Raw genomic sequence first — 22,770 nt, forward strand, 5'->3', positions numbered from 1 at the left:
AGAGCTTTACTACTGCCTTCATGTGGGGTATGCAGTAGAGACATTATTATGAAGCTTCAAGTTTACTCTTACAGTGTTATAGAACCCCAGCCTGGTTTGTGTTGAAAGGGACCTTCCAGTTTTAACCCCCTGTTACAGGCAGGGACACCTTCCACTAGAGCAAGTTGCTCCAAGCCCCATCCAACCTGGCCTTGAATATACTCTTAATTTGCTAGCTGATCTTCTTAGAAGTGCTCTTTCAGGTGCTTTTTCAAAAGGAAATGTCATTTGTGTGTGTAAATATAAAATCGTTAATCATAAAATTCATGTGATTCTGTTTTTCCAGCCAGTATATCCTTGCTGTGCTGGGAGAAGTCCTGTCTCTGGGCACAGCAGGGCTTGTTTGACCTTTCAGGTACCTGTGTTGTAGCACCCAGTTGCTGTCTCTGTTTCTTTTCTCAGAGATTTGCCAGAGCTCTTGCTGAGGCAGTTATTTCCCTTAATGTGCCAGTGGAAGTCATTAGCACGGGAGACTGTGATCCAGATGATTGTTTATTAGACGAGGTAGGTATGTTGTAAATGGGAATAATAATTCCAAGCTTTTCCTGGGGTTGTGAAGGCAAAGCTGTTGTGTTGCAATTTGCTTTCCTTCCATGGAAGCAAGTGCAGTCCATCAGCCCTTGGCAACAAATAGCTAAATGCTGAAATTGCTGAGGAAAGGCTTATGTAGGGTGTGTGATGCCGAGCTTGGCTTTGTCCAAGCCAGTTGTGTAACTCGGCTGTGAGTAATGGACAGTGTCTGCACCAGGGCCCCTGTTGTGTCTATGAGTGTCCACCTGGGAAGGGTTCAAAACTGGAGTAAGAGGATAGTGATTCTTCTGCAGCTTTTAGACTTAGAAACTTCTCGTGAGCAGTATTTCTGCTGGGGAATCCTTGGTGGATTTTTCTTCTGTCAATATTGATAGTTGATTTTTTTAATGTATGGGGGCGTTATTGCTGCAAGAGCGTGTTTTGGAAGCTGTTGATTGGGGTGGGGAAGGTGGGTGTCCCGTTCTGTTTTACCACTCCATTAAGCAGGGGAAAGAGAGCTTGTTCTCCTTTGGTTAATTTAAGATGGCTTTGCAGGGAGGATGGCCATCCACCACTGTTGGGGTTACCACCTGCAGCATCCCACACCAAAAACTATTCAGCCAGCCAGCCAGCCAAAATCTCATCTTTTGACTTCTTTCAGGTGCCCATGTGTTCCAGCTCTCTTCCTGAAGTGCTCAGAAAAATTGAGTGATCTTTTCTCTTGTGTTCTGTTTCTGTTCTTAGACAACCAGCAGGAACATCTGTGTGTTCTTGGTGGCTACGTACACAGATGGGCAGCCAACCGAGAGTGCAGCCTGGTTCTGTAGGTGGTTAGAAGAGGCTGCACACGACTTTCGCTTTGGGAAAGCCTATCTGAAGGGCCTGAGATATGCTGTATTTGGCTTGGGAAACTCTGCGTATGTTGCTCATTACAACACAGTAAGTATCTCCTGTGCACATGTCTTTGACTCCTGCTCCTCTGAAAGGCTGAGCTATCTTAAATGCTACGTACCTGCCCGTTACTGGTAGTTTGTGTGAGAATTGGCCCAGAAAGCCAATGGCATTCTGGGCTGCACCAAAAAAAGTGTGGCCAGCAGGCTGAGGGAGGTGGTTCTCTTCCTCTACTCTGTTTTGGTGAGACCCTCCCTCTGTTGCATCCAGCTCTGGGGCAACAACACATGGGATGTGGAGCTGTTGGATCGAGCCGCAGAGATGCTGCCTGGGCCGGAGCAGCTCTGCTCTGGAGCCAGGCTGTGAGAGCTGGTCTGGTTCAGCCTGGAGAAGAGACGGCTCTGGGGAGACATTAGAGCAGCTCCCAGAGCCTAAAGGGGTCTGATGATAAACCTGGAGAGGGGCTTTAGATAAGGGGCTGCAGGGACCGATCAAGGGGGAATGGCTTTAACCTGCCAGACGGGATACTGAGAATGGCCATTAGGGAAAAAATTCTTCCCTGTGATTTTGGTGAGACACTGGCACAGGTTGCCCATAGAAGTGGGCATACGGCAGTACCTGAGCCTTGTAATGAGTTTCATCTTGGTCGGAAAAATGGCGTGACTTGTCACCTGGTTGTTATGTTTGTGTAACTGGAGCCACAGGAAATGTGTTAGGGATGTGGCCATTTTGACCAAGCATAGCATAAAGGAGCTTGTTTCCAGAGCTCACCTCTTTCTTATCACATGGGTTTGATAGCAGAGGTGTTTTCCATCACAGAATGCTTTGGGTTGGAAGTGACCTTAGAGCTCTTAGAGTTCCAACCCCCTGCCACAGGCCTTGTGCCACCTTCTTGTGCCTTGAACACTGCCAGGGATGGGGCAGCCGCAGCTTTTCTGGGCACCCTGTGCCAGCGCCTCAGCACCCTCACAGTGAAGCATTTTTCTCGTAATGTCTAATCCAGGTGTGGTGGTGTTCAGACTGTGTGTGCTCTGAGCCGGCAGGTGAGGGAGAGTCCAGAAGTGCCTGTCCTGCAGTCCTGTGCAGCCCTCTTTCCAGGCTTGGTGCTTGCTTTCTTAGTTGCCTGCTTTGTTTAACTTGCCCTTCATTTAATTTCCCTCTAACTTTGATCTTATCCCAGGTTGGAAGAAATATTGACAGGTGGCTGTGGATGCTCAGCGCCAGCCGGATCGTGACTCGTGCCGAGGGGGACTGTAACGTGTCCCAGAGCGAGCATGGCACCATTGAGGCCGACTTTGAAGCCTGGAAAGCCAAGTTCCTCACTCAGCTTCAGGCCCTCTGCAGAGGGGAAAAGAAGCCCTGTGGTGGGAAGTGCAAGAAAGGGAAGTGCAAATCTCCAGGGAAGCAGAGCAGGGAGAGTTCAGATCATGAACATGGGGTATCGGAATATACGAATACTGAGGTAAAGCCCAAATCCGTGGGACCTTATTTCTGATTTAGTACCCCTTGTAGCACTGGTTGACTTCTCTCCTTTCTCCTTCAGCCCAGAGGGGTGCCGTGGGAGCTTGATACCTCTTTTTTTTTGGATCAGAGGGGGAAGAGGGATGAGATCCCATGGCAGATAGCAAGTAGAATAAGCCACCCAAGAAGGACCAAAGAATTAGTGATGGCTGATGGTCCTAGGCTAGATGGCATGTGTATGATGAGTCTTCCTCTTGCATAGGGGGAGGTATGTGTTGTGATACATGCTCCAGGGACCCAGTCTGGGTTCTCTTCAGAGCCTTTGCTTTGTCTCGTGGCCAAGTTCACTTCACATTTAGTTCTCTGGGAGCAGTTAACCTGCTTCCATTTCAACTTGGGGAAATTTAGGTGCTTTGCCTGAATCCCAAGGTTTTTCCAAAGGCAGTTGGGGGAGTGTTCTCTGAGCAAGTCCTGTATTTGCTCTGAATGTGTGTCTGTAATCATTTTTGTGTCTTCTGGCGTGTTTGTTGATTGCAGGCTTGAATAAGGAATCCTCTCTCTTGCTCTAAAATGCAAGACCCAGAGGTGCTGTGGCACTTTAATCCTGCCGGCAAGGTGTTTGCTGTGAGTTGGAAATGACTATGATGACCATGTTGAATTCTGTAGTAAAAGAAGGTCTCTTCTGTCTGAGTGGGTTTGAGGGTGCTGCCTACTGCAGGAACAAGAGGAATAAGCATTGCTGTTCCACCAGTGCTCTTCTGCTGTACCTTGCCTGTGTACAAAAAGGGAGACGGTGTTTCTGCTCTGTGAAGAATTTGACTGGGAAAGCAGATCTCTCACTCCCTGTTCATCAGACACCAAGGGGCACTCGGGGGAATTGAAGGGCTTTAGGCTTCCAGATGATCACAGTACAGAGTGGGAGTCTGACTTCTCTGATTGCCTGTCATGGGATCAGGTGGGCACATGAGGGAAAGGGAGTAATCTGGAGGCAAGAAAGCTGGGCTGAGCTTCAGACACCAAAGAGAGCCCCAGGTTTAAATGCATCTTGTACACATTATACAGGTTATTGGTAGGCTGTTCCTTGTTTTTCAGTATCTTTGCCGAGTGTGAGAGCTGTTTTCACTGGTTAGCATAGATGAAGATCTAATGCTTAACATTCAGATACAATTCTCACTTGGATTTTTGTCCGATCTCTTACACAGGCAGAAGAGTTGTTTGAAAGCAGTAGTGAGGAGGAAGCTGACGCTGAGGAAGCTGGAGGGTCAAATTCTGTCCTTGATGTTGAAGATCTTGGCAAGATCATGAGGCACGTGAAGGAAGCCAAGGTACCACTGTTACAACGAGTGTGGAACTATCGGGTCTTTATCAGTGATCAGTTGAATCGCTTAAAATACACTTGCTGGATTTGAATTGCTGGAGCTAGTTAAAGGGAGAGTAAAATAGAAGCTATTGGAGAACCTGTCCTCAAACAAGCCTATACTTGGAGGTGTGTTGGATATACTTCCTGGCTAACTGGGACCTGTTCGCTGAGCAAATAGTGCAGTGGTAACCTTTTATTGTGAGTCAGAGGGAAAATAACTTCCACTGTTCAGATCTGAATATCCATCTCTGTTGCTGTGATTCACAGTCCAGTGTCTAAACACAAATCTTGTTACTGGATCTGCCTGTGGGAGCTTGATCTGACCTGTGTTGAGCCTGGCAAAGACAACCATAATCCTGCTTTATGCCAGGGTGTTACTGTCTCCCTTCCTGTGTGGGTCTGTTCATGTTTCATTTTCCGTGTGCAGTCTTCCAGCAGAATACATTAGACTCCTTTATCTGGTTAGCACACAGGAAGGAGTGAGAATACACATAGGTACTAGGCTAAGCCTTCCTGTGTTCCCCACACTTCTTGCCGGCTGAGCAGTTGGCGGTTGGGATGGGAAGGGTGTGCCCAGGAGGGACCTGGGATGTCTGTGTTGCCACCTGCTGGCTGTTTCCCCGTTAGCAAGCTTTCTGTGGTGGGCTCTTTCCTTGTGCATCCTTGAGCTGCTCTCCACCCTTTCCTCAACAAACCTACCTCTGTCTGTAACTGCACCATCCTTGTCTTGCATAGCTCTGCGCTGTGGACTTAGATTCATAGAATCATAGAATCGTTAAGGTTGGAAAGGACCTTAAGATCACCAAGTTCCAACCCCCCTGCCGTGGGCAGGGACACCTTACGCTAAATCATATCACCCAAGGCCTCGTCCAGCCTGGTCTTGAACACTGCCAGGGATGGCGCATTCACAACCTCCCTGGGCAACCCATTCCAGTGGCTCACCACCCTAACAGGAAAGAATTTCCTTCTTATATCCAACCTAAACTTCCCCAGTTTTAACCCGTTACCCCTTGTCCTGTCACTACAGTCTCTAATGAAGAGTCCCTCTCCAGCATCCCTATAGGCCCCCTTCAGATACTGGAAGGCTGCTATGAGGTCTCCACGCAGCCGTCTCTTCTCCAGGCTGAACAGCCCCAACTTCCTCCGCCTGTCTTCATGCGGGAGGTGCTTCAGTCCCCTGATCATCCTTGTGGCCCTTCTCTGGACTTGTTCCAACAGTTCCATGTCCTTTTTATGTTGAGGACACCAGAACTGCACACAATGCTCCAGGTGAGGTCTTACAAGAGCAGAGTAGAGGGGCAGGATCACCTCCTTCGACCTGCTGATCACGCTCCTTTTGAATGCAGCCCAGGATACGGTTGGTTTCTGGGCTGCAAGCGCACACTGCCGGCTCATGTTCGTTTTCTCATCAACCAACACCCCCAAGTCCTTCTCCACAGGGCTGCTCTGAATCTCTTCTCTGCCCAACCTGTAGCTGTGCCTGGGATTGCTCTGACCCAGGTGTAGGACCTTGCACTTGACATGGTTAATCTTCATGAGGTTGGCATCAGCCCACCTCACAAGTGTGTCGAGGTCCCTCTGGATGGCATTCCTTCCTTCCAGCGTGTCAACCGAACCACACAGCTTGGTGTCATCGGCAAACTTGCTGAGGGCGTACTCAATCCCACTGTCCATGTCAACGACAATGATGTTAAACAAGACCGGTCCCGACACCGATCCCTGAGGGACCCCACTCGTTACTGGTCTCCAGCCGGACATTGAGCCATTGACCACAACTCCTTGTATGCAGCCATCCAGCCAGTTCTTTTTCCATTGAGTGGTCCATCCGTCAAGTTGATGTCCCTCCAATTTAGAGACAAGGATGTCGTGTGGGACAGTGTCGAACGCTTTACACAAGTCCAGGTAGATGACATCAACTGCTCTACCCCTGTCCATCAGTTCTGTAGCCCCATCATAGAAGGCTGCCACATTGGTCAGGCAGGATTTCCCCTTAGTGAAGCCATGCTGGCTGTCACCAAGCACCTTGTTGATTTTCATGTGCCTTAGCATGCCATCCAGGAGAATCTGCTCCAAGATTTTGCCAGGCACAGAGGTGAGACTGACTGGTCTGTAATTCCCCGGGTCATCCATTTTCCCCTTCTTGAAAATGGGGGTTATATTTCCCTTTTTCCAGTCATCGGGAACTTCACCTGACTGCCATGATTTCTCAAATATGATGGCCAGCGGCTTTGCAACTTCATTTGCCAGCTCCTTCAGGACCTGCGGGTGGATCTCATCAGGACCCATGGACTTGTGCACGTTCAGATTTTTAAGATGGTCTCAAACCAATTCCTCTCCTACAGCGGGCCCAAGGTCTTCATTCTCAACAGTCCCTGGGTCTGCCTTCCAAGACTTGGGTGGTTTGGTCAGAGCCTTTGCCAGTGAAGAGTGAGGCAAAGAAGTCATTCAGAACCTCAGCCTTCTCCAACTCCTGTGTAGCCAGTTCTCCCGAGAGCTTCCTGAGGGGGCCTACGTTCTCCCTAGTCTGTTTTTTATTTGCTATGTACCTGTAGAATCCCTTCCTGTTATCTTTAATACCTCTAGCTAAGTTTAATTCTAACTGGGCCTTAGCTTTCCTAACCTGGTCCCTAGCTTCTCGGGCAACATCCCTGTACTCTTCCCATGCCACCTGTCCTTGCTTCCACTTATTATAAGCCTTTTTTTCAATTGAATTTTCCTCAGGAGCTCCTTATCCATCCAAGGAGGTCTCCTGGCCCTCCTGCACTTCCTTCTGGTTGGGATGCAACACTCCTGAGCTTGCAGCAGGTGATCCTTGAATATCAACCAACAGTCTCGGGCTCCTCTGCCCTCTAGGGCTGTATCCCATGGAACCTTCCGAAGCAGGTTCCTGAAGAGGCCAAAGTCTGCTCTTTTGAAGTCCAGGGCAGTGAGCTTGCTGCACACCCTTCTCACTGTCCTGAGGATCTCAAATTCGAGCATCTCATGATGGCTGCATCCAAGGCTACCCTGGAGTGTCACATTTCCAATGAGCCCTTCCCTGTTGGTGAGCACGAGGTCAAGCATGGCACCTCTCCTTGTTGGCTCCTCTACTACTTGCAGAAGGAAGTTGTCTTCTACACAATTGAGGAACCTCCTGGATTGCTTGTGCCGGGCCGTACCGTCCTTCCAACAGATGTCAGGGTGGTTGAAGTCACCCGTGAGAACAAGGGCCTGCGAGCGTGAGGCTTTTCCTATCTGTCTATGGAGGGCTTCATCCGCAGGTTCTCCTTGATCAGGCAGTCTGTAACAGATCCCCACAGTAATGTCTCCCATAGCTATATTCCCTTTAACCCTGACCCACAAACTCTCTGTGGACTGCTCACCTGTCCCCAGACAGAGTTCCATACTCTCCAGTCTATCCCTAACATAAAGGGCAACCCCCCCGTTCGCCTGCCAGGCCTGTCTTTTCTAAAGAGCCTGTAACCTTCTATCGCAACACTCCAGTCATCGGATCACCATGTTTCTGTGATGCTTATTATATCATACCCCCGTAGACGTGCACACATCTCTAATTCCTCTTGTTTGTTCCCCATGCTACGGGCATTTGTATAGAGGCATCTGAGCCGAGCTCCAAATGAAGCCGGCTCATTGGCTGGAGTGGCTGGGATATCTCTACATTGCTCTGAGCTTTTATTATAGGTTCTGGCAACTGACTGGGTGTGTTGGGATGGAACGATGCCCCCCTGCCCCAACACATCTAGTTTAAAGCATCCTTTACCAGTCTGGCAAGCCTCCTACCAAAACTGCACTTCCCCTTTATCAGACCAGCTCCACCAGCCCCCACTAGACCTGGCCTACAAGCTTGGGTGCCGTGTTCAAGACACCCAAACCCCTGACTATGACACCAGCCTTTTAACCAGTTATTAACCTGGCCAATCCTCCTAGCTTTTTTTAGGTCCTCCCCTGTACCCTGGAGAATTGATGAAAAGACCACCTGAGCTCCAGAGCCCCTAACCACCTCCCCCAGGGCTCTGTAGTCCTTCTTTATGTTCCCCAGGCTACTACTATCTATATCCCTAGCACCCACATGTATCACCAGGAGTGGGTAATAGTCCGTGGGACTTACTAGAGCAGGCAGCCTCTCTGCCACATCCCTGATCCGTGCCCCTGGTAGGCAACACACCTCCCTTGAGACGGGGTCTGGACAGCAGACAAGTGCTTCTGTCCCTTTCAGTGTAGAGTCCCCTACTACTACGACCCGCCACTTTTTTCCTAGCAGCACCAGTAGAGATCTTCTTTAGCAGTGCATCAGCCGGCTGTTCTGGCTCGAGTGCATTTCCTCATTAGCCCCCTGCAGGACAGCAAAGCGGTTCTGCTTGCGGACAGGGGATTTAGGGGGAAGCCCCTTGCTTTTGGTTGTCCTTTTCCTTCTTTTTTTGTTGTTTTTTTTTTTGTCACTAATTCCCAGGTTAATGGCCTCCTTCTTTCCTTCATGAGGTAGAGGTGAAGCTCGAGGCCCCTGCACAGTTTGGGCTGGGAGCAAGCATTCCTGCTTCCTCTCAGCTTCCCTGACATCTCACAGTCTATTAACAGCATCCCGCAGCTCAGCCACCTGCTGCAGGAGGACCTCCACCAGGGAGCACCGAGTGCAGCCCTGCCCTTCTTCTCTCAGCTGTTTCCTGAAACTCCAGGCCTTGGATCACAGGAGGCTGCGTGCTCAGGAGGAGAGCACGTGGTCTCTGTTGCTGACCTTAGGGAGAGGAAAGGAGATAAAATCCTCCCCACTGCTTGTAACAGGCTCTGTGAGGAGAGTAGCTCCAGTGACGTGGGGCAAGGCAGGCTGCTGTGCGAGAGCTCCTGCCCCTGAGCTTGTATGGACCTGGTGCACTGCAGCTTGCAGATGAACCAATTGGAGGGAGAAGGGCTCAATCTCTCCCTGTGTGGCTGTGCTGTGGTCCTTTCTCCTTTCCCTGTGTGTACTCGCCTCCAATACTCCACTGCTCTAGTCCCATCTAGGACTTTGGGTTAATTTTGAAGCTTTAAATGATGTAGTTCTCATTCCTGCCCCCTCTGTTCCTGTCCTGCATGGCTGATGAGCCTAGCTGTAATCTACATTTCTGGTTTCATGCTTCTGTAACCAGAGCATGTACAGGTGAAAGGGCTTCCAGCAATGACTTCATGTAAGTCCTCAGCTGTCTTGAGTGGGGCAATGGCAGGAGGTAGGTCTGGATGTGTATCCTGAGGAGCCTGAGCTGCTGGCTGTCCTTCATTAGCTGGAGGAGGAATGACTGTGTCTGGATGTCGAATCTCCCGGGGAATGTGCGTGTTGACCCGCAGCAGGTTTATGCAAACACTTGAATTACAAAACAGTCCCTTTGGGGCAGTTCTTTGCTATAATTAAAATAAATGCTGAAGACTTGACGTGAAAGAGCAGGATGATCTGCATTTATGAAAGTAATTTATCATGATCAGCCTCTCCCGCTCCCAGGCAGGGAGATTGAGTTGTTTAAATCTCGGTTTAAGTCACGTCCTCACTTTAGGGGCTGTGAGTTTGTGCAACAAGAACTTTTCTTTTCCACATGAGCTGCCTTGTCCCTTGAGCTGTTTTTTCCTCTTGCAGAATGCTGAACTATGTAAAATGAGTCTGACACCTGTTTAACGCTGACATCATCTGTTGTCTTGCAGTAATCCCTCCCAGCGCAGGCAATGCTTTGGGTTTTTGTAGCTGAACTATCCACACACAAGCTAACAAGTTTAAAGAGAGCTGGTGCACTTTAGGGTTGTATCGGGTGCTTCTTCATACACGAAGTTACTTGGGTTTGAAATGTTCCTGAACAGTTTTGAGCACAGATTTTGTGGATGTCAGTGTTGTTTGTTAGCTTCTCTGCAAATAGGAGATGGAATAGCAGGTGCTCTGCCTGTGCAATGTGGTTAGGTTGCAGCAATTTAGGGTCCAGCTTTGATGTCTTCTGCAGGCAAGTAGTGCCTTTAGTGAGAATCACTCGTGGATGAGACAGATGAACGGTCACAGACGGTCAGAATTCCTTCTTGTCCTGCTGTCAGAGTGAAGCTGTGGAGTTTTACCTAATAAATATGTCCTCACATCTCTGCAGGTGATCTGAATTTAATTTTGCCTCCACCTTCTGTTGCCTGACCTGATGGAAGTCAAGGCTGAGTTCTGTTCTCCTGCTTTTTTCCCTATGCTTCACTGCACTTCGCGAAGTATCGTCAAAGGGCTTGAGACAGATGCTGGGCTCTTGCAGTCGTTTGAGTCAGGCAGATGAATTCAGCAGTTGAAGGTGAATGCCAGCAGCTCTTTTCCTGTCAGTCGTAGCTATTCTACTTAGGAACTACTCTCAGGGAGCTACTGTCCCTTGGGAAAGAGGTGGAGTTTCAAAAAGCTTCTGAAGGTGTAGGTGCACAGTTGAAGGTGCTGGTGGCTTTTGCACACTGAGTCTGAGCACAAAACTTGGCATGAGGTTGGGTGGCAACAGGAAATCGTTCAAATAATATAAAATGGTGGCTGATACAAAAGTAAATCCCACACTTGGTTTACCAAATCATGTACTGTGTGGTGGGGACTGCTTCAGAGCTGCTGTTTGCTGAGTAATTCAACTTTTGGAACTTGCTGCAGGGGATATAGTTGCAGATGATGCATGTCAGGCTCCTGAGCTGGACTCAGACCTTGATGTGAGTGCAGGTAATGCCTGTGGTTTCATGAGGGGAATTGCTGGGGGTGGAAGTTCACCAGTGGGTAATAGGACTGTGGCCTGAAGGAGGCCTGGGGAGGTCTGAGGTTGCTTCTGTTGGGTGCCTGGTGATCCAAGGCTGTGGTGCTAGGCAGGGATGGATGATGCACAGGTAGGTGGGTAAAGGTCTGTGCTTTCTCTGCATTTACCGCCCTTCCATCTGCCTGCTTCTAGGCCTAAAACCTGTTCTCCAAGTGGCTTTTATACACCAGGAGAAGGTAGTGGTGGTTCTTAGTGAATTTAGTAACTAAGTAGACTTCTACAGTTGTGGCACATTTTCCCTGTCCTCCACAGTTACTCCCCTGAAATGTATTTATCAGATCACATGTGAAATCTAATGGGTGTGTTTGTGGCCTGCAGGAGTGCTGTTAATCAGAGGGACACCATTTCTTCAGGTGGATTATCTCCCACAGCTGGGAGACTGTGATAGACTGGAAAGCCAAATCAATCTAGACTTGTTCCCAGGGAATGAAATGGCTTTATGAATCTTTGTATTTATAAACTGCAGGTGTGAGTAATAGTGATGATGATACTGTTGATGGGCTGGGAAGCAATCAAATGGGCATATTCTCTTGACACAGTTTTGAGATTAATGTTCTTGATTTCCCAAACTTAAAGTGTAATAGTGCTGAGAGTCACATTTGCAATGTAAATAAAAAAGGGGTGTGTGTGAGAGAGAGAGCAAGAATGAGATGGGGTTTACAGGAAACAATGTATGGTCAAGAAGTTTGTTAATCCTTCTGTGTGCATTTGCCATGGGGGATGTTTCCTGATCCCCTTTGGCACTCTCCCCTGAAAAGCCATTCTATGGGAAGCTGTTCACAAGCACTGGGACTGTCCATCATCCCCTTTGTGAGCGTGTGAGGGCTGTGCAAGACCAAACCTTGCTGACACTGGATGAAGAAACTTCTGGTGAAGTTCTGTTTGAAATGAAGCAGTGAGTGTTAAGAGATAAGGTGCTTAAGGTATAAGGCTTACAGAAAAAGGGTTGTCTGCAACTCCGGAGTCTCCAAGAATTGTTAGCTGTATTTTCAGCTACTTGCCTGAGGCTGGGGTACTTACCTGTCAGATTTAAAATCAACTAGAACTGCTGTACATGTTTAGAGCTCTCCAAAAACTTCCTGGAACTTTTAATGTGTGAAAGATTCCTATAGGAACACTGTGCTTTTATCTGCAGCAGCTCATTTGGCTGGGCTGGGCTTTGACCTCTGCTGCTGTGGCTCAGAATTCAGTGTGAGCCTACCTTTTAAAACAAGCTTTGATAAATATCCTTTAACTGCCTGGGGACTCCTTCTAGTGTTAAAATCGGGATTTGTCACAGGGACGCTTCTCCCTTTCCTTCAATTCTTTCTTCTCTAAATCTTGTCTATTGAAAAGGATTATAATTGATAAATAACATTACAAGAGCTCTTGAGGCTTGCCTTTTCTGTGCAGGACTTGGGAGTCCCTGATAAATAAGGGTGGAAAAAAGACAAGTTACTTTAAAGATAAGCTCAGGCTGGACGTTGGGTTTGGCATGTGGTGTGATGCTGGCTCCCTTGACGAGCCTGTAAAGGGCCATGAGCTCTGTGAATGAAGACTCTTCTTTTTGCCCTTGCTGGTAGCTGCCATAGCCCTTGCTGTTCCTGAGTCTGCTGTAAATTAGTCAGTACCAGGGGAGTGAAGCAGAGCTGATGGCTATAAAAAAGCCTGGAAATCTGAAATTCACCCCCAGTGTTGTTTGCAGCCTTTTCTTGAGCACCTGTGGCTGGAGATAACCAGGGCTTAGTCTGCAGCAGCTCAGCCCATCTGCCTCCCGCTTCCCAGCAGCTTTGTGCTGCATTGCTCAGGTGATTTTTTTTCTCTGGGCGTGTTTTAAGGTGCTTGTCAGCCAAATAACCCAGCTGAGAGATGCCTGCAAACCAATGCACGCAGGAGTTGTCTGCTGAGGGTAGTTCCTGGGAGAAGCATGGAGCAAGTGGCCTGTTGATTTCATTGCTGTATCCAAGGAGAGGAGCACAAGGATGTCTTGTGGGAGCGCAGTGTCTGTCATCAAATGAATCGGTTTGACTCAGGAGGTGCAGTGGCTGCAGTCGTGTTCTGTGGGACAAGCTCTGCAGGCTGGGCCTGCAGTGCAGTTTGTAGGTGTCTCTGAAGTGCAAACACATCCGCACCTTGTCCAGTGTCCCTGTGCTCTGTGTGAAGAGCAGCTTTGGAGAGTGGGAGCTGCTTTTTCTTTCTTGTTACAAGGTGAGCCACAATTTTGCTTCCTTTGCTGATACTTGTGTTGCCAAAGCAGGCAAAGTATTCAGCTGTCCTTGTTCGTGTGTCAGAGGTGCTCTTGTGACATCCCTCTCTTGCTGTTGGGTTGCAGAGGCTTGGCATGAGATGGAGATTGAATTTTGGTAGGTGCTGTGGATGTGCAGATGAGATGCAATCTTTCCAAACAGCTTTCTCAACACAAGAGAGTGGCACTAAGAGAGCAGAAGTAGCATGCGTTAGTCCTGTAGAAGGCTGTTTTGCAAGGAGCCAAGTGGTGTTCCTGTGGGCAGCCTGAGGTCTAATCCACTTTTCTGACCCCCCCAGGTGGTTCTTGGCTGTGATGCCACTGAGAGATGAGCCTGAGCTAAGGGCCAAGTTGTCAGCTTTTGTAGCTGTCCTCTTGCCACTGCAGTATTGCTTCCAGAGCTCTGCGGGTGTGAACTTCAGCTCTCCGTTCGTGTAATCCTTGAACTTTAATAGTGCATTTAACAGCTCCACTGGGAATGTCGTAGCAGTGTTCCTCGCTGCCAGGCAGGCTTTCTGTTTGTTATTATTGTCTTCTTAAAGTTTGTGCCTTTCATTGATTAGAAAGCCCTGGAACTTTTGATGGATGGGGCCATGAGAAGACGAGGGTTTCCTCCTGTCTGGTGTCTGGGAGGTTAACTAGGAAAGATGTTCAGGCAGAACTGGGATATTCTGGGTGTCATTTTCCTTATGGGAGTAGAAACTTCTTGGGAAGGTGATTTTTTTAGCCAAGGCACATAAATGTATCGAGCCATGCGGCTAAAAATGATCAATTCAGTTAGCTTAAAGAATCCTACTTTGTATGGGGTTTAGGTCTTCCTTTTTTTTTGTTTTTTCTTCACCTCTGCAATATTAGTTTGAAGAGTATTTTATGTAATAAAATGGAAAACACATGGATATAATGGGCACCTTGGCATCCTGGAGCAAGCACATCAGAGGGGAGAAGTGGCAGTTGTATGTGCTGTGGGTCAGATTTGGATGTGGCAGAGGATGAGTTTCATAGGTATATTTGTGGGAAATCTTTTGAAACGCTTGAACTGAGATTTGTCAGAGGGGCAGCAACACCTCTGCCTTGGCATAGAATCACAGAGTGGTTTGGGTTGGAAGGGACCTTAAAGCTTGTCCAGTCCCAACCTCTGCCACAGGCAGGGACACCTTCCACTAGAGCAGCTTGCTCCAAGCCCCTGTGTCCAACCTGGCCGTGAACACTGCCAGGGATGGGGCAGCCACGGCTTCTCTGGGCACCCTGTGCCAGCGCCTCAGCACCCTCACAAGGAAGAGCTTCTGCCTAAGAGCTCATCTCGGTCTCCCTTCTGGCAGGTTAAAGCCATTCCCCTTGTCCTGTCCTACAGGCCCTTGTCCAAAGCCCCTCTCCAGGTTTCCTGTAGCCTCTTAGGCATTGGAGCTGCTCTAAGGTCTCCCCTTCAGGAGCCTTCTCTTGTCCAGACTGAACCAGCCTGGCTCCAGAGCAGAGCTGCTCCAGGCCTCGCAGGATTTCCGTGGTCTCCTCCGGCCTCTCTCCAGCATCTCCAAGTCCCTCTTGTGCTGTTGCCCCAGAGCTGGATCAGGACTGTGCGGGGGTGTCTCCCCAGAGCACAGCAGAGGGGGAGAATCCCCTCTCTTGACTTGTTGCTCACACTCTGGGGGCGCAGCCCAGCACACGGGGGGGTTCTGGGTTCAGTTGGACACCCCAGCAATCACACAACCAGCTGTATCTGTAATTATTCTGATAACTAGCAATGATTTAAAACAATGTGACCTGCCTGCAAAATTTATTGCAGGATGGGCAGACAAGGAGTATCCCAAACTAGCAGATGTTTGGGAGGCACTGTCTCTAACTGATAAATAGAAGGATGGTGTGAAATAACTCATTCAAGTTTAGTGGGGCCACTAAATCCTATTATCTCACCACAGACTTACAACACAAACATTGTTCTTTAAAACTAAAGATACTTTAGAAGACTAGTGTGAAACAATTAACTCATGTTTAGTGGGGCCACTACATTCCACAGACTTACAACATAAACATTGTTCTCTTTCTACAACCTAAGTTAAGATAAAAAGTACTTTATGTTTTCCAGGCACCAGCTTTTCTTATATCAAGGCCCCCCTCTCCCCCCGTGTCTTTCTTTTACAAATTCTCTTGCTATGTGACTCTGTTTTGCTCAAGAGTTCTGGCCCTTTTTAACTTGTTGTCTAATCTTGTGTCTTTAGCGAGCTTTGTGTCTGTTACTGTAAACTGGTACAGTTATCCCCACATAACCACACCTATGATTTGCGAAAGCCAATACATCTACATGTTTATCACATTTGCATGCACACACACAGAGGCTCAGACACACGCATGCATGCATCCATCCATCAACTCACAGGACACGGGCAGAACAAACAACCCAACAGTTTTATTGGTGACTTCGAAGAACTTCTATCCTGCTCCATGGATAAGGAGCATCACGCTGGGGCTCAAGGCGCTTGTGGGGCAAGCAAAAGTCGTTTCTCCTCTGCTGACACATGGGCACCAGGAACCCCTGACCAGCTTCTGGGATATCTGAAGTGACAGCAAGGACATAACAGCAATGTCACAAAAGCCATTGGGGAGGGAGTTGGAACTGAGTGAGCATTAAGCTCCCTCCCAACCCAAACCGCTCGGTGAGTTTATGCTTCTATGAACATCAAGGAAATAAGAGCTGGGAAATAATAGCTGAGAAAATAACAGAAAGGAAATAGCATCTAAGGATATAGCCAAGGAAGCAACATGAAGGAAACCCTCAGCAGTTCCTACACGGAACAAGAGCTGAACTCGGCACCAGCATTGCCATCACCACATTTACCTTATGTCAGAGTCCACCTCTTCCAAATCTGACTCCTCCTCCCGAGCATCGAGCTGAGCCAGGGCCGCCTCCTGCGGGGCAGGGATTAGAGAGGTGAGAAGCAGGCATGGGGCAGGGACCGGGTAGAGGGACAGAGCTGGCGCCTGCTCCTGCCCTTACCTCCTCCTTGTCCCTGCTCCTGCTCCAGCACTTGGGCCGCAGCTTCTGAAAGCAGCTGGAAACAGGGAGGAGCAGGAGGATGAGAAGTAAAGGATGAACTCCTCCAGTGCTGGAGGAGTTGGCGGGCTCTGGGCAGGGCTGGGCGCTGCTGCAGCAGAGCCTGTTGGGGCAGGGCAGGGCAGGAGTTACCGCTTCAGGCTCCATCTGCTGCTGCCTTGGGAATCCTCGGCACGTTTCTTGGCACAAAGCTGGTGATAGAGAGACAGAGACTCGGAACATGGAGGTTTCCACAGAGAATTCTGCAGCACAGGGGAGCCGGAAGGTTCTTCCTCCAGCCCAGTGCCGTCTACACACGTGCAAGGCTGTGCCAGCAGCCACGCCTTTAAGAAGAGCCCCCCCTGCCTCCCTGCCCAGCTCCCCGCTGCTCCCTGCCTCTGGAATGACCCAGAGTTCTCCTCAGCGTTGTTAATTTCTGCCTTTCTCCTCTGCACAGAGCTCTGCAGGCTCCCCGCCCCGCCCCTTCAACCACCGCCTGCAACACGCGCCATGCCTTCTAAAGACATGAAAGCTCATTTGTCTATTTGGAGGAGAAGGCCCCCGAAGGGAGGTTCAAACTCCACAGCAACGATTGGGCCCCTGCCCTGTGCCCGGGCACGGCCCCGACACGCCGGAGCCGCAGCACCATGCAGAAAGGCTGGGTATGGGCTCAGGGCAGGGAGCAGGGGCATTGCTGCACGGCTGGAAGCAACGGGTGCTGCAACAGAGCAAGGCCAGGCCAGGAGCTGGGGAGGGGATGCTTGGGGCGAGGGACTGCAGGCTAGAGCCTGGTAGGGGCTGATGGCAGAGGCTGTGATGAGAGGGAGCTGCAGCCCCCCTCAAGGAAGGAGCTGCTGGGAAGATGCACAGCAGAGCTGGGGACCGACCCTGGCAGGAGCCAGGACAAGCTGCTCCCAGCAGCTCTGAACACCTCCAAGCTCCAGGGTGGGGTACCACAATGAGCTCCAAGTCTGGGAAGACATCTCTTGTGCATGCCAGCACATCCACAGGCATCCGCAGCAGCACCCGGGCCCCATGAGCACTGTGGGAGCACACCCCCCACCCCCCCCCGCCCGGCCCCTGTGCTCTTCAGCCCCACGGTTTGGATGGCAGCGCTCTGGCAAACGAATCCTTGGCTCACCTTGAAACAGCACTGCACCAGGAGAGCAACGGACGTGATGAAGTTCAGTAACAGCAAGAGCACCAGTGCCAGCGGCAGCCAGCGGTCCAAGGTGTGATTGGCCATCTCCTGGGAGAAAAGGAGAGTGCATTAGGGAGGAGAGGAGCGGGGAGGGAAGGGAGGTCCCTTCCATACCCCACTGCCCAGACACACACATGCAGCCATGCCCCGTTCTCTCTTACCGTCTCTGCAGATTCACTGCCCATCTCCCTGGCCTGGACTTGGGCATGGGGACGAGAGGTGCCGGCATCCTCCTCCCGCACACACTGCTCAAGGAGGTCAGAGGGCTCCAGGTCACGCTGCCTCTCACTCAGGAGCCTCAGGAGCAGCCCCGTCCTCGAGACCATCTTGGCACAGGCCTGCTGGAGCTGGGGCAGGCCACAGTCCTCACGCAGGGCTCGAGCCACCTGTGCCATGAACCTGCGCAGGGCTCCATCTGGCACCAGAGAGTGTAGGTGGCGGCTGAGCAGGGTGTCAAAGGGGGGTCCTCGCGTGGCCGCGCCGCCCGGGGCGCTGGAGCTGCCCTGTGCCGTTGCGGTCGGGGGTTCCTGCTCCTTAGTGCTAGGTCTCTGCTCTGCTCTACCGTCTGCTGCTGCGGGCTCTTCTTCTGCACCCTCGTTGCCCACTGTCCCATCGCTGTCCTCCTGCTTCTGCTCCTCATCTGTCCCAGCAGAGTCCTGTGTTGGGGATGGTGCTTCCTCCTCATCTTCTGTGCTACCCTCATTCTCCATCCTGTCAGTCGTATTGGTCTGCCCCATGGCGTCTGAATGATCCTGACTCTCGCCAGACAGGGCGAGATGCAGGTCCTCTGTTGGGTACTGTGTAGAGGGCTGCGCTGCAGGAGGGGTGGGTGCTCTCTGGTGGCTGGAGACTGGGAGGATATCGCTGAGGTTCATACTTTTCACAGTCAGGATGCTCATGGCCTTGTGCAGCTTGTTCTTTAGCTGTGCCACGAGCCCCTCTGCTAGGAAATAGAGCCTCCTGGTGTCAATAGAGCTGCTCCAGCCCCTGTGCTGAATGCCCTGCAGCATCAGCGTCAGCTCCTTGGCGATGTTGCCCTCCTGCCTCGAGAGCTGCTGAGGGGAAGGTGCTGATGCATCGGGGCTGCTCAGGCTCCGGGCAACTGTGAGCGTGACGGTTCTCTGCTCCCCGAGTGAAGGCTCCTTAGGCTGGAGATTCAACACGGACCTGTTGTTCCCTTTCTTGGGGGGCACCGGTCCCATTAGGAGCCCTGGTGTCTCTGCCAGGGGAGCTGTAACACACCAAGAGCACTTCAGTGACAAAGAGCTTTCTGCCAGACACAGGCTCAGAAGGTTCACTATAGCTGGGGGACATGGGCAGGGCTGTGGGCCAGTTACCGCAGCGGGGAACAGTGCTGTTGCACACGCTCATGCAGTCGAAGCTGAGGGTCCTGCACGGGGTCTCAGTGCTGTGCTTGTGCTGGCAGAGGCAGCAGGCCGTGTCGATGGACAGCTTGCTAAAGAACAGAGGTTGTGACCAAACACTCAGCATCGCGACCCAGGGCAGCGACTCCAACCCAGGTGGTGCACAGAAACGCCTCAGGGGTCTGCTTCAGTGTCTGCTGCAGCTCTGGGAAACTTCCCCTCGCTCCCTGTGTCCCAATGGACACTTTTGTGCTGCTGGGTTTGTTCCCCACACAGACCCTCTGTCCCAGCAGCTGGGATCTGCTGGAGGTGGGAGCCAGCCCCCGCACACTCACAGTGTTTCCAAGCGGGATGTTCTCAGGAGCAGCATGAGCAGCGTCTGCCGAGTCACTCGTGTGGCACCCAGGTCCCTGCAAGGGTTTCAAGAAACACATTACATTTGAGGTGGCGGCACCAGCCTCTGCTCCGGGAACAAGCTCAGTCCCTGCTGCTTGCTGTGCTGGCCGCAGGGGGGGATCTGCTGCTACCTAATCCAGGAGAAAAGACGGAAAACCGTCTCTCCTTCCTGCTGTGCCCTGCTCCCACCCATGGGTCTGAACCAGAAGGGATCCTGCAGATCCCATGGGAGATGAATGCAGACAAGTTCGAGTCCCTGTCCCAGCTCCGTGCTGGCTTTGCAGATGGGACACACCAGGACTGCTCAGCCTTTGCTTGGCTCTGCCGCTGCCTCCAGCAGGAGAAGGGTGGGAGAAGGGTGGGATTTGCTGCTGAATCTCTGCTTTCCTGGCCACGGGGCACCCAGAGACACAAAGAAAAATCCTCGGTAAGCCGTTAACAAGGAGTCCGTACTTACAGGTGAGTGACTGAAGGCAGCTTGAAGAACCACGTGTCCTCGATAACAGACAGGGGGTTATGGCGCAGGACCCTGAAATGAACCAACACCCCATGTGAGCGGGGGGTGCAGGATGAGAGCGGTGGCAGGGGCTCAGTGCTGCGTGTATGCGGAAGGGCCTGGGGTGAAGGTTCCAGACCAGGGCAGATGCTGATGGGCAGATTCACAACATACATCAGGTCCTGACTATCTCCAGCCCAGAGAGCAAAAGCCCAGAAGTGCTGCTTCTGGAAAACACAACATCTCTTTCTTTCCTCCTCAACTCACACCTTCTGGTGGCTTCCCTCCAACAGGACTTTCCCTATTTCTCACATTCCCACTGTCCCTGAGCGTTGTCTCTGGTCCTGCACCCAGCCAGGCAAAGCCGTGGCCTGACAGAGTTGTCGTTCAGCATTGATGCTGCTGCCTACTGGGGGTAAGAGGTGAGCAGAACACAGTGACAAGTGCCACTGCTCTGAGCTACCCTTAGCCCTTGGAACACTCACAGCGTCTGGAGGAACTGCATCCCGTGCCATGCCCGGAAGGTGTCGCTCCGGATCTGGGTGATGAGATTTCCCTCCAGGCTTCTGGGGAAACAGGAGACCGCAGAAATGAATTGGGTGTGAGCCACAGGAAGCTGGAGAGAAGCAGCACTGATTTGTAGGAAACAGCCCCATCCAAGGTGGAACTGGGGGGAAAACTGCCATTTTCTCTCCTGCTGTTTGTTAACCTGTCCAGGAGAGGAGATGAAGTGCATGCGTTCTGCATCTCTGCCTGCTCCAGGAGACAGCAAGACTCAAGACACAGCTTCTATTCCTGCTGTGTTTGCAGAAGCCATGGCCCCATCCTGGCGTGGCCACCAGCCACTCCCTGAGCTCCTGAGCTCGGCTGCTCCTTCAGCAGGAGAAACCGGAGGCCTTCTTCTAAAAATAACTGGAGCTTTTTCCAGCACCAGAAGGTTCTAAATGCAATCAGGCTTCACCAACCACACCAGGAAGGAACTCCCATAACTCACATGGTCTCCAGGAAAGGAAGGTTCTCCAAAGCACACGCCTCGATCAACTGGATTTTGTTGTAAGATAAATCCCTGTTAACAGGAGAACACAAAACGCTGGTGACATTTGCACTGTCCCGGTTCCTCTCAGGTGCTTTGACATTGGCGGCACAGACGTGCCATAGCTCTCATTTCACGTGGGATTTCTCTCCTGCCCTGGCTTGCAGTGGTGTGTAACCGGAGGTCACGCTCCTGACGGGGGTGGCTGCAGCTCAGAGAGGTTCTCCCAGCTCTGATCCCACCAGGGGTATTTCAGGGCTGATTTTCCTCTCTGGTAACAAAGCAGGTCCTTTATGCACGCCCCAAGAGCACCTCTTGAGTGAGGCCTCAGGGACAGGCTGTAACGCCCTGTGTGACCAACATGGGGCTATTTCCCTTAGCTGCTAAATGTCACCTCCCTGCGCAGCCCTGCTCTGATGTGCGCAGGAGTCCTCTGGCCTGGCTCTAGAAACCAAAAGGTTCCTTGTCCCAGCCTGAACTCTCTGACTGGGGGGCTTGTTCTGCAGCAAACAAGGAGAGAGGAACCTTTGTGGGGAGTGTTTCATGGCCTGCTCAGCCAGAGTCCCCACCCCATCGTGAGGGTGAATGGAAAGTGCCTGCTCCTCTCCACGGGCGATGAAGCGGCACCATGAGCTCACTCCAAGGCAGCTCTGGGGCATCCGAGATGAGAGGAGACGAATGCACATGGTTTGCCCTGGAGGAGGCGGCCTTGTGCAGGTCTGTGCAGGGAAAGGGCAGCAGCCACCTGCTCCTGCTCAGCCGTGGGGCAATGGGAGTGCAGCGCATCCCTGTGGAGCCCGCCTCTGCACCAAGACCATGCTCTGCTCTGGCTGCAGCCGGGATACCCGCAGGAATAAAGCCCTTCCTGGGACGGGCTGTACAGCAGCAGGGCCAGGGCAGGGGGGAGGCCGTGCTCACCACCATGGACAGGGGGGGTACTTACAGGTGCCTCAGCAAGAGCAGCCCCCCCAGCGAGCGCCTCTTCACCGCCAGCAGGTTGTTGTGCTGGAGGACTCTGCAAGAGACAGACGAACACGAACAGTGGCACCCGCGGCTCTCAGGTGCAATGGAGCTGTCAGGGGAGCAACCCTGCAGCAGTGTCACTGCGGCATCTCTCCGGGTCCCGCCACGACTCATCACGCTCATGGCAGGAGCAGGGGCTTGCTCCCAGCCTGCTGACCCTGACTGCAGCCCGAGCACGGGTTCCACAGGCCCAGGGATGGCCCCGGTTGGCAGGAGGTACACAGCCCAGGGCCCTGCTCGCCACGGAACAGCTCTGGGGACTCACACAGCTCCTTGCTAAGCAGCTCGGCCCTGGCTGCATGTGGCAAGCACTGGTGTGGTGCTCGGCACAGCCTTGGCTCGGCTGCCCGGTGGAGGGATGGGGATCCCAGAACCCCTGTGCCATGTCCGATACTGGTGGATACTCACAGCTTCTCAGCCCACAGGTATCCCTTCCACGGTTGAGGGCGAATGAGGGCGAGCGCGTTCCCAGTGAAATCCCTGCGGAGAAGCCATTGGCAGCGTCACCCCCAGCACAAACCCTTCCCCTGCCCCAGGGCTGCGGGGTGGCCGTGAGGCCGGCCTGGAGCTGCCCCCTCGGCGCTGCCCATCAGCCCTCCACAGGCAGCGTGTCCCTGGAGCCGCTCTCGGGGTGTCCGGGGCAGCGCCCGGAGCTGCAGGGCACTCACAGCATGGAGAAGGGCCGCTGGGGGGTGGCCAGGGGCACGCGGGCCAGGGCAGCGCTGCTGCAGTCCAGGCGGCGCCCGCGGCAGCGGCAGGGCCCCGGGCAGGGCCCCAGGGGCCGGGCCAGGCCGGGGGCCAGGCCCAGCAGCAGCAGCAGCAGCAGCAGCGGTGCCATAGCGACACAGGGCCTGAGCGCCTTTGGTACCACACGAGGCTCAAGGCTGGGGATCCAAACCAGGAGCTCTCGTCTGCGACGAGCAGTGGATCTGGGGCTGTGCTGGCCCTGCTGGGCAGATACAGCCCGGGACACCTCA

General features: G+C 52.1%; 1 protein-coding gene across 1 annotated transcript in view; it reads left to right on the top strand.

Annotated features, from left to right (window-relative positions):
- Positions 1 to 22,770, top strand: part of LOC133262180 (S-adenosyl-L-methionine-dependent tRNA 4-demethylwyosine synthase TYW1-like) — a 347,477-nt gene that overhangs the window by 286,417 nt on the left and 38,290 nt on the right. The window contains exons 8-9 of the mRNA XM_061441125.1: positions 2,621 to 2,902; positions 4,104 to 4,226. Of these exons, the coding sequence (XP_061297109.1) occupies positions 2,621 to 2,902; positions 4,104 to 4,226 (405 nt within the window). The remainder of the gene's footprint in view (positions 1 to 2,620; positions 2,903 to 4,103; positions 4,227 to 22,770) is intronic.

This window comes from Pezoporus flaviventris, unplaced genomic scaffold (assembly GCF_033815535.1).
Source record: "Pezoporus flaviventris isolate CSIRO_AGI_PZ_B2104156 unplaced genomic scaffold, CSIRO_AGI_Pfla_v1 ptg000191l, whole genome shotgun sequence".
NCBI classification, from domain to species: Eukaryota; Metazoa; Chordata; class Aves; order Psittaciformes; family Psittacidae; genus Pezoporus; species Pezoporus flaviventris.